The following is a 10058-nucleotide window of genomic DNA, read 5'->3' on the forward strand; positions in this document are numbered from 1 at the left end:
GTTTCGTGAATCAGGCATTCGTTGGAAGGGAAAAAGAATTCCTTCCCAGAACCTGGCAATATAAACAGGCTAGTGAAGTAAGACAGGGGTGGGTTCCCAAGTTGCAATGACCTTCATTTCTCATGTGATAATACATAATACACTGAATAAAGAAGCTCAAAGCAAGGTGGCCTGGAAAGGAGAGTTTGGGTTTGAGCTCTTAGGACCGGACTTACTGTTAAATTGTGGCCTGGGTTGAAGTGTACCCGTCTCAAACAATTGTGCAGATGGTTATATCCATTTACCTGTTTGGTTGGTTTTTTTTAAAACCAGGGCCAGTAAAGTGATCTGTAGATTTGACGTGATGTCTCTCCGCTGCCCTGATGCATGCTTTCATTTTATACTGGACAAAGCTCACACTGTCATTTCCTTATTGGCCACCAAGGAATGTATTTCATTCCATCTGTCAGAGAGACAATGCTGATGTCAGTAAGTGTCTCTGTACGTTCTCCTGGATGAAACCTTGTTGGCAAGTTCTTACTCATCTGCAGAAGCTGAGTGGCAAGGAAAAAAGAAAAAAAAACTCAAATGCAAAACAAACAAACAACAACAAAAACAAAAAAAAAACCTGTAAATGCCACGGTGGTCATTTTCCAGAAATAATGGAAGAGAAAGAGCAGCGCTATTGGGGGATTAAAGCCTTATAGAATACTCACAAGACAGCTGCCTGTTTTGGCTACCCTTGGCCCCAGTGCCAGGCACGGAAGATGACCTAGAAATGTCTACCCACACTGGACTTTCTCTCCATGAACATATCTTGCTTTCTCCTACCAGAGGCCCTTCCTACACTTGCGTTCTCCCTGAAAACATTTTCTCCACAGATCTTGCCCCCAATCCTTGCATGTCCTTCAGATCTGTGATAGGTGAGGTCCTCAGCTGGATACTTTGTTTGGTTGAAAGCAAACACAGTCACCGTGACGGTGCTTTTGTGTGATGTGCTGGACAAAGTCCATGGGATTAGGAGCTGGACCTGGCTCTAGGTACGGTCATATCCCTCAGAGTTTAGCCCAGTGCTGGAATCACGGTAGATCTTCAAGAAATAGTTTTAAGACTCTGACCATCCACAGGTTGGACCAGCACTGATACAGCTCCAAAGTATGGTGCTAAGGGTCTTCTCCTGTCCATATTATCTATGCCAATGGGATATCTTTTAGCTTTGGCTCCACAGCGCTGTCAGGCATGGTGTGAGCTAAGCTAAAACCCATAGGTTTGCCCTGAGATACTACGTGTGGGGACCTATTTGCCAGTTAGCATTCATCTGGTTTTCAAAGGCCACATGCTGGAGATCTAGTCCTTGCTTGCGTCTACAGTTGGGGGATTCTAACATGGCTGCATCTCCCACCCTCTCCACCAGCAGTCACAGGTGGGAGGAAAATGACATCACAGAAGAAGAGTCCTCGAAGATATCCAAACATGTTTCTTGGCACATCGACACGCATGTGGTAAATTATCTGACGTGTCTCTTGAGTAACCGACATCCTGTCAACACACTGTGAATGAGAGCTACAAGACCAGAAGAAAATCCAAAACCACCCTGACAGGGCATTCATTTCTAAGCACCTTCCAGCCATCTCCCAGTTGCCCACAAGGCTCCCTCACCCCCATCGCAGGAGCAAGCCTGTATCTGAGGAACCTGCTTGGCTTCCTCTGACCTCCTCTGGACAAAGCAAATGAGTCTGGCAGCTAGTCGCTCTTGACTTGATATGTCTTGGAGTGTCTTATTGACATGGCAATTTGACAACTCTCTCTCTCTTTTTAAAAAAGTAATTTGTTTGTTGTATTTTTTTGTCTAAACACTAACAGTTAAAATGCTTCAAAGTAGGGACCCTGGTTTCACCTGGGTGTTCCACCCCCACATCTCGGGGTTCTTCCTCTCCCTAGAACCGAATCACACCCCTGCCTTCCTCTTACCCCTCCTTCCCTCCAGGAAGGATACCAGTGGGGTTGGGTTCTCTTAAGACAGCAGCATTAATATGCTGGTTCTGTGCCAGCTTGGTCATTCCTTCCCTGGAACGGGCCTGCAGAGTCCCTACGTTTAAATTCTCCCTCTCCCTGCAGGGGTCCATTGGTAACAGCCCCCCCTCTCTCTTGCCTTCAGCTACCCCCCTTAATTCTGCCTCATCTTTACTTTCCTCTGAAATGCCAAAGCAAGATGAAATCGATGAAGACGGCGTGTTCTTCCCTCACGGGGTGAGCCAGGCTTTCTGAGCACCCCACACAGTGACCAGTGCAAGGGACTTGGATTCTGAAGACCCGGTAGCAGGTTTGGACTGGACCACCAATCAACAGCTGCGAGGACTTTAGGCAAGTTCTTTTAGCTTTTCTGAACTCTATGTGTCTACGCTCGCTCGCTGTGGCTGGCTTGAAGTATGTGCTCTTGATTTTGTTCCATTATCTACGCTGCCCATATTTAAAGGTTTGTACAAAAAAAAAAAAAAAAAAAAAAAAAAAAGCAAGGGAGGAAGAAAGTGTGTGTGTGTGTGTGTGAAAGTAAGGCTCTCACAGACTGGTTCCCCTCCGATTTTCTAGAAGGGCTGAGAGAGACTGGCCCCGGGCATCTTTCAGAGCCTGGCTTGTGAAGCCTCAGGCAGCTAGCTTCTATTAGCACCTGCCCACCCTCCCCCATGCTCAGCCAAAGCTGGGTCCAGTGAAGCTCTTCAGGGTAGGTGAGAGTTCTTGGAAGGCTCAGCTTCCATAGGGTTCCCCGCTCCCCACTTTCTAGACTCCTTGATGGTGCGCGGAACCCCTTCTCTTACCCCCACTGTCCTGCGCGAAGGTTGGTAGCGGCAATCCGCCAGCTTCCCGCGCTCCAGTCAGTTCTACCGTCACCGGGCGTCCTGCCCTGGGCTGGCTTTTGCTCCCCGCTCTCTCCGTCGCCCGGGAGCTCCCCCTCGGGGCGGCGCGAGGCGGCAGCCTGCGGGGTTGGCGACGGCACAGGGGGAGAGGGGCGGCTGCCGCAATCCTCCCGCCCACGTGCACCGACGGCAGCGAAGCGCCAGCAGTCGCCAGGGCCCGCGCCTCCCGCGCGGGTGGGTGCTTCACCTCTGGGGCTGCTGGGGGGACCCGGTAACCTGAGCCCCACCGCCCGGATCTCTATTTGCATAACCCGACACCCCCCCCCTTTCTTCCCGACCCAGGCTGGAGATGAGAGTCGGGCTCCCCTCCGAGGCGTCGTCTTGCCTGTGGTCAGCGCGGGGGCCGCGGGACTGGCCGGAGCGCAGGCGGAGCGGGCTGGCGCACGTGGTAAGAGCGCGGCTATTTCTTCTTCCCCCCACCCCTCGAAACAGGGCTTTGCAGGTTTTTTCAGAGGGTGGGACACCCACAGAGGTTCCACCGTCGCTCAGTTGTTCTCTCCTGTCCCCTTTGAATTGGATCCCCAATTGGAAAGGAGATCACGCAGAGCGCGATCGAGAAACTTTCCCAGATCATGCTTTGGGGGCGTTTGAAGTCATGGCGTGGACCATTCCCGGGAGAACAACTTTCGCGGCTGGCACGGGGAGAACAGCGCTGCTCAGAGAGAGCGGCGACAAGCCGGGTCCTGGTGGCTCTGGGGCTCCCCTGACCACCGAACTTCAGGAGGGCAGGAGCCGGCGCGCCGCGGCCGCGGGCATCGCAGGTGATGGGCGGGAGAGCGCCTGCAGCGCCTCGTTCCCTCCACGGCGTGGCGCCGTGGCTCCTGCCCGCCGGGGATCCTCGCTGCTCCGGGTAGCGTGGGTCAAGACAAGAGAACAGCCTAGCCGGGCCTGGATCCGTTCTCTGCGGGACTTGGGAGCTGAGAAGGGCAGGGCAGTTACCCAGCTCGCGTCTGCCATCCCAGGCTACGCAGGTCCGGGAGCCTCGGGCTTGGTTGGGTACCCTGCCGCAGCCGGAGCGCATCGGATGCGGGCTGGGCGCGTGGGGGAGGTGGCAGCCGAGTGTCCGGAGGGCCAGCAGCTTTAGGTCTCTGAAAAGTTTTTTGGGTCACTTAACAGGAAGATCTCTCCTAGAAGGGCTTGCTTATTGATTTACTTATTCATTTATTGATTTGCCGAGGAAAACACGTGTGGGGGCGACCTGGGTCATTTGTTGTCACTCAGCCCAGAGAAAGCTCTAAGCAAGGCAGAGAGGGGGAAACTATTCCTGGGGTAGACCTTAGGCGCGGGTGGTAGGATGCGCCCCCCACCCCCAGGAATAGGGATTAAGGGAGAGGGGCTTGATGGGTTGTGAACGTGAGGACGTCTTCCTAGGGGATCCTGTCTGTCGCCTTGACACACGCGCGCGCGCGCTGTCAAGAGGAAGGTGTGTGGTGTGTAGCGTAAGGTGTGTTGAGTGGGTTTGTAAGAGGGCAGCGGAGGAGGCAGAGTGTGTAGCGGAAGTGGAGTGTGTGTGTGTGTGTGTGTGTGTGTGTGCGCGCGCGCCATCGGGCAGGGTGAGTGTCCAAGCCTCCATCTGGTCGCCCCCACGCAGTGGACCGCCCAGACACGCCGGGAAGGGCGCCCGCTCTGAGCTGCAAGCAGCTGGAGGGGAGGGGGCGGGGAGAGCGCGGGCCGAGGGAGGGGGCGCCTCCGGCCGAGCATCTCTCTCGGAGCTCCCGCGGCTCTTTCTGCTCCATCCTCTCTACCCTAAACCCCTACCCTCAAGTTACCTAAAATACTTAAACAAACAAACAGCCCAGACCTGTTCCGTTTTTCACTCCTGTATAAATAGCACAGACTTTCCAAAAAAGCAAGACCGCATTTACTCTTATCACCAGACACTACTTTCCACCGTGTAATTCAGAAAAAGGCAGTCAGCTTCCGTGAGTGCGGGTAATTTTTTTTTCTTCTCTCTCTCCCTTTTTTTTCTCTGTCTCTCTTTTTTTTTTCTCTCTCTTTTGCTTGCGGTTTTGAGTTGCCAAGAAAGTGAAGGAGGGGTCTGACTGTAGCGTCTCGGCAGCGCTCGGTTTCTTTCCGAAGTTTAATTTTCCGGAATGGCTCCCAAACAAGGGCTGGGGAGGCGGAGCCGCCACTACCGGATCTTCTCCTTTTTTGGAAAGTCTCGCAGAACCGGAATTCCTCCCCGCCCCAAGAGACAAGAGCTACCGGCGCGGCCGCCGTGGGTTCACCCATCAACCCCCGCACGGCGACCGCGCCGGGGTCCCGGTGATCGCGCCCTCCTCCCGCTGAACTCTGCAATCCGGAGTCCCCGCTGCAGGCAGGCAGGGGCCGAGAGCCCCAGACCCGGGCGGTGGTCCACCGGGCTGCGAATCGTTCCCGGCGAGCTCGGCGGCGGAGCCCGCGCAGCCAAGCCCGTATGCAAATTGGCCATGTGACGGCAAAAGCTGCCAGGCCCAGCCCTGTTCCTCAGTCCATATATGGGCAGCGACGTCACGGGTATTGAAGACCTGCCCATAAATACTCCGAGCCTGACACTTTCCGTCTGAGAGAGCAGCGATTGATTAATAGCTGGGCGAGGGGACACACTGACTGTTATAATAACACCACACCAGCAACTCCTGGCTCCCCAACAGCCGGATCACAGGCAGGAGCGAGTCAGTGGCGGATAGCCATTTTTTTTCTTCCTTAAGAAGCCAACAACTTGGTTGCTAGTTTTATTTCTGTTACATTTTTTTTTTCTTTTTGGCGTGTGTGGATGTGTGGTGGTGGTGGTCTTTTCTAAGTGTGGAGGGCAAAAGGAGAGACTATCCCAGGCTCAGTCCAACCCTTCTCCCCCACAAAAACAAAAACAACGGCTTCTCTGGCGCTCCAGGTAGCGAGGGAGTTGGGTCTCCAGGTTGCGCGAGGAGCAAATGATGACCGCCAAGGCTGTAGACAAAATCCCAGTAACTCTCAGTGGTTTTATGCACCAGCTGCCAGACAGCCTCTACCCGGTGGAAGACCTCGCCGCCTCGTCGGTGACCATCTTCCCCAATGGTGAACTGGGAGGACCCTTTGACCAGATGAACGGAGTGGTTGGAGGTAAGCCGCGTGTCCTCTTTGGAGCTTGTGGGTGGGGAGCGGTGGGTGTGGGGGGCTCCGAGGGAAGCATGGGGACTTGAGGTGGACGGCGTTGACCACATTGGCTCTGAAGACTGGAAGTAGGTGCAGGGGGAAGCGGGAAAGAACAGACTAGGGCTCCCGGGCCGTGCGCGCCGGCAGATGCACCTGGTCACCAAATACAAGCCGCGTGCCTGCGGCTCCGGGCGCGCCCAGCTTTGGCTGGGCGCAGGGCTGAAGGATCAGCCGCTCCTGGTCCCTGAAGCGGGTCCATCTGCCGGACTCTGCGCTTCTGGGTTGGGTTAAAGAGATGGGAAAGTTCGGCAATCGGGCTAGAGCTGCGCGTCTGGAGAGCTTAAATGGCAGGGGAGCGCTTAGGAAAGCGCGCGGGCAGCGCTCTCTGGGCAGAGCCCACTCTTGGAGGATCTCCCGAGCGCTTTGCGCTTCTGGGGCGTCTGGGAGGCACCACCCAACTTGCGCATCGCCCCAGAGTGAATGGGGTTAGCCAGACGAGGCGGCGGAGCAGGGCAAAGAACAGCGGGAAGCGGCAAGGAGAAATGCCTTAGGGAGCCCCGCGCTGGCATCCACTGTGCGCCGGGTTCCTTGGCGATGCTGTGTAAAGTCGTCTTCCTCAGCCCCCGCGCCTTCCTAGAAGCCCAGCTTTTTAGTCTTGGGCTAAGGCAGGGATGCGCGGCTGTCGGGCTTGGTCGTGGATGTTGGGAGGGAAGGGAATCCTAGCCTCCTTCCTCCGCTGCCCGGGTTCCTACTGGCAGTCTTCAGCTGAAGCGCCGCGGGAGAGGGAGGGGGAGGTGGCACCAGGAATTAGCAGCAAGAACACCACCCACCCGCTTACCCATTCTGGGGTTCCCCTCTCCCGAGGCTGGCACCTTCTCTGTACCGCCTGGGATTGGTTGGCCGGCTCTTTTTACTGGTAGTTTGTACAGCTGCCTCGGCGGTAGGACCACAAGGCAAAGGAGTGGGAATGAAGTCGGAGGCAGATGGGAAATTGTTTGATATTGTTGCTATTATTGGGTGTTTTTATTGAAGACTAGAGTCCCAGACGGCTGGGAGATAGTGGCAGGAAGGGGGGAATGCCCTGCTTCTTGGAGATACAGTTCTTGAGTCCCGGACTCTAACTTCTTACCGTCTCTCCAGGCCTCAGTTTCCCCACTTGTTGCTCTGTAGTGTTGGAATCATGAGACGGGGATGGCTGTGTGTATGTGTGTGTGCGTGTGTGTGTGTGTGTGTGTGTGTGTGCGCGTGTGCGCGCGCATGTGCGTGTATGTGAATTAGTTGTTGCCTGTATTCTCATCGTCCCACCTCTTCTCTGACTTTTTCCCTCCCCAGATGGCATGATCAACATTGACATGACTGGAGAGAAGAGACCCTTGGATCTGCCGTATCCGAGTAGCTTCGCTCCCATCTCTGCGCCCAGAAACCAGACCTTCACTTACATGGGCAAATTCTCCATTGACCCCCAGTACCCTGGTGCCAGCTGTTACCCGGAAGGCATCATCAATATTGTGAGTGCGGGCATCTTGCAAGGGGTCACCCCTCCAGCTTCTACCACAGCCTCATCCAGCGTCACCTCCGCCTCCCCCAACCCACTGGCCACGGGACCCCTGGGTGTGTGTACCATGTCCCAGACTCAGCCTGAACTGGACCACCTCTACTCTCCGCCGCCACCACCGCCTCCTTATTCCGGCTGCACAGGAGATCTCTACCAGGATCCTTCAGCATTCTTATCGCCGCCACCCACCACTTCCACCTCCTCTTTGGCCTACCAGCCACCTCCTTCCTACCCATCCCCCAAGCCAGCTATGGACCCAGGTCTCATTCCTATGATCCCAGACTATCCTGGATTTTTTCCATCTCCGTGCCAGAGGGATCCACATGGTGCCGCTGGTCCTGATCGAAAGCCCTTCCCCTGCCCCCTGGACTCCCTGCGGGTCCCCCCTCCGCTCACGCCACTCTCTACCATCCGTAATTTTACTCTTGGGGGTCCCAGTGCTGGGGTCACGGGACCAGGGGCGAGTGGAGGCGGTGAGGGACCCCGGCTGCCTGGCAGTGGGTCTGCAGCAGTGACTGCCACCCCCTATAACCCGCACCACCTGCCATTGCGGCCCATCCTGCGACCACGAAAGTACCCCAACAGGCCCAGCAAGACGCCAGTGCACGAAAGGCCCTATCCCTGCCCAGCAGAAGGTTGCGATAGGAGGTTCTCACGCTCTGATGAGCTGACCCGGCACATCCGAATCCACACGGGCCACAAGCCCTTCCAGTGTCGGATCTGCATGCGAAACTTCAGCCGAAGTGACCACCTCACCACTCACATCCGTACCCACACTGGGGAGAAGCCCTTTGCCTGTGACTATTGTGGCCGCAAGTTTGCCAGGAGTGACGAAAGGAAGCGCCACACCAAGATCCACCTTCGACAGAAGGAGCGGAAGAGCAGTGCCCCCTCTTCATCTGCATCCGTCCCGTCTTCAGCCTCTGGGCCTGGGGGCTCGCAGGCCGGAGGCAGCCTGTGCGGTAACAGCGCCATTGGAGGACCACTGGCCTCCTGCACCTCTAGGACCAGGACACCGTGAGATGAAGCTCTGGCTGACACACCAGTTTCTCCAGGCCCCAGAGGCCCTCCGGTCCACTCGAGCTGCAAACACTACCACCCTTCCCTGTTCCTCCCCGTGATCCTGGGCAAAGGACCTTGATGGAGCCCAGATCTGATCACCTTCTCACAGACGGCCTTCTGAAAACTTAGGCCATTTGAAGGGCGTGACTGTCAACTCCAAGAAATGGGGAGCCAGAAGAGGGCTGGGTGAGGGTCCCTGGCCTACCAGGGCTGCACTCTGATCCTGACTGAGAGACGCGTGACTATGGTCTGCAAGCCCTTCCCTTTGGCCCTGGATGCCAGTTGTTATGAGACTTTTTCTACAATAGGTTGGGAGTTGCTGATTCCTTTGAGCAAGGACAGCGGAAAAAGACTAAAGCAAAACCGATGTGGCACTTTAATGGCTTGGGACTGACTTGGGGGGTTGGGGGCGGGAGTTGTACAGTGAGCTCATCCCTGCTGTGGCACTCTGTGGCCCTGGAACATTGAATGGAAGTTTCTCTAGCCATCTCAACCCTTAAGCAATATGTCCTAAAACCTCAAGCGAGTGGAAGCGCAATGTCGGGGAAGGACAAAGCAATATTGGCTCCTTTTGTTGTTGTTGTTGTTGAGAAACAAAAGATTATTTTTTCAGTGTCTATCCATTCAGATTTTGTGTATTTTTGATGTGCACTGTTCTCCGAGTTCTGAACCTTCGGGAAAAAAAATAATGTAAAGCATTTATGATCTCTTGAAATGAGTCAAAGGTTAACTAACTTATTTAAAGGGGGCTGTACATAGGATGCATGCAGTGAGTGGTGTTGCAAGTGTCCTCTGTGCCTTGTGTGATGTGGGCAGTATTAACAGGGTCTGCATGTGTACAGGATGCCTTACTATGGGGAAACAAAAATCACTCCCTGGGTTTAAGTATGGCTGTATATTTCTGCCTATTAATATTTGCAATTTTTTTAGAAAGTATATTTTTGTATGCTGTTTTGTGACTTAAAAGTGTTATTACCTTTGTAGTCAAATTTCAGATGAGAATGTGCTTAAATGTCACTGCCGCTGATTTGGTTATTAGCTCTTAATAGTTGTAGAGACAAACAATCTATTCTAACAAAGGAAAAAAAAAAACCACTAACTGGAGTTCAGATAATGGATGGCTTATTGGCTATGGTGTAAATAAATACTTTTCAACAATATTTTGGTTGCAGGAATCATTTATGAAGTACTTAACTGGGTGGAGCTAAAATAGTTATTGACATCTGAGAACTATGAACAAAGACCACTTGAGTTAGGGGGCTAGCACAGGACCTACGTGTTCCCTTGCTGGCCTGTGGATAACAAGCTTTCCTTTAGTCTCCATCCACAAGCCGTAGCTAGCCTTCAGGGATTTCCCCACAGAGTTAGTGAGGAGGTCTTCTGTCTTCTGACTCACGGGTTCTGTCCCCTGTAACAGCCTATAGCTTCTCTCT

The 10058-nt window shown here is 54.2% G+C and overlaps 1 protein-coding gene and 1 long non-coding RNA gene across 9 annotated transcripts in view; one reads left to right on the plus strand and one right to left on the minus strand.

Moving 5' to 3' along the window:
* The window catches only part of LOC116075164, a 4923-nt gene extending 1853 nt beyond the window's left edge, over nucleotides 1-3070 (minus strand). The window contains exons 1-2 of the long non-coding RNA XR_004112446.1: nucleotides 2796-3070; nucleotides 285-533 (exon numbers count right to left, since the gene is read on the minus strand). This is a non-coding gene — a long non-coding RNA (uncharacterized LOC116075164). The remainder of the gene's footprint in view (nucleotides 1-284; nucleotides 534-2795) is intronic.
* Nucleotides 1-9785, plus strand: part of Egr2 (early growth response 2) — a 14579-nt gene extending 4794 nt beyond the window's left edge. For 2 of the 8 annotated variants that reach the window (XM_031348178.1, XM_031348176.1), the window contains exons 2-5: nucleotides 2188-2343; nucleotides 3177-3282; nucleotides 5867-5975; nucleotides 7341-9785. In XM_031348178.1, the coding sequence (XP_031204038.1) occupies nucleotides 3184-3282; nucleotides 5867-5975; nucleotides 7341-8584 (1452 nt within the window). In that variant the 5' untranslated portion in view covers nucleotides 2188-2343; nucleotides 3177-3183 and the 3' untranslated portion in view covers nucleotides 8585-9785. Of the gene's footprint in view, nucleotides 1-1980; nucleotides 2344-2872; nucleotides 3069-3176; nucleotides 3283-3427; nucleotides 3656-3795; nucleotides 3866-4746; nucleotides 4817-5766; nucleotides 5976-7340 lie in introns of those variants that run through there. The other 6 variants (XM_031348175.1, XM_031348179.1, XM_031348181.1 and 3 more) reach the window with 6 other exon arrangements.
* The last annotated feature ends 273 nt before the right edge of the window (nucleotides 9786-10058 follow it).

Source organism: Mastomys coucha, unplaced genomic scaffold (assembly GCF_008632895.1).
Source record: "Mastomys coucha isolate ucsf_1 unplaced genomic scaffold, UCSF_Mcou_1 pScaffold3, whole genome shotgun sequence".
Lineage (NCBI taxonomy): Eukaryota > Metazoa > Chordata > Mammalia > Rodentia > Muridae > Mastomys > Mastomys coucha.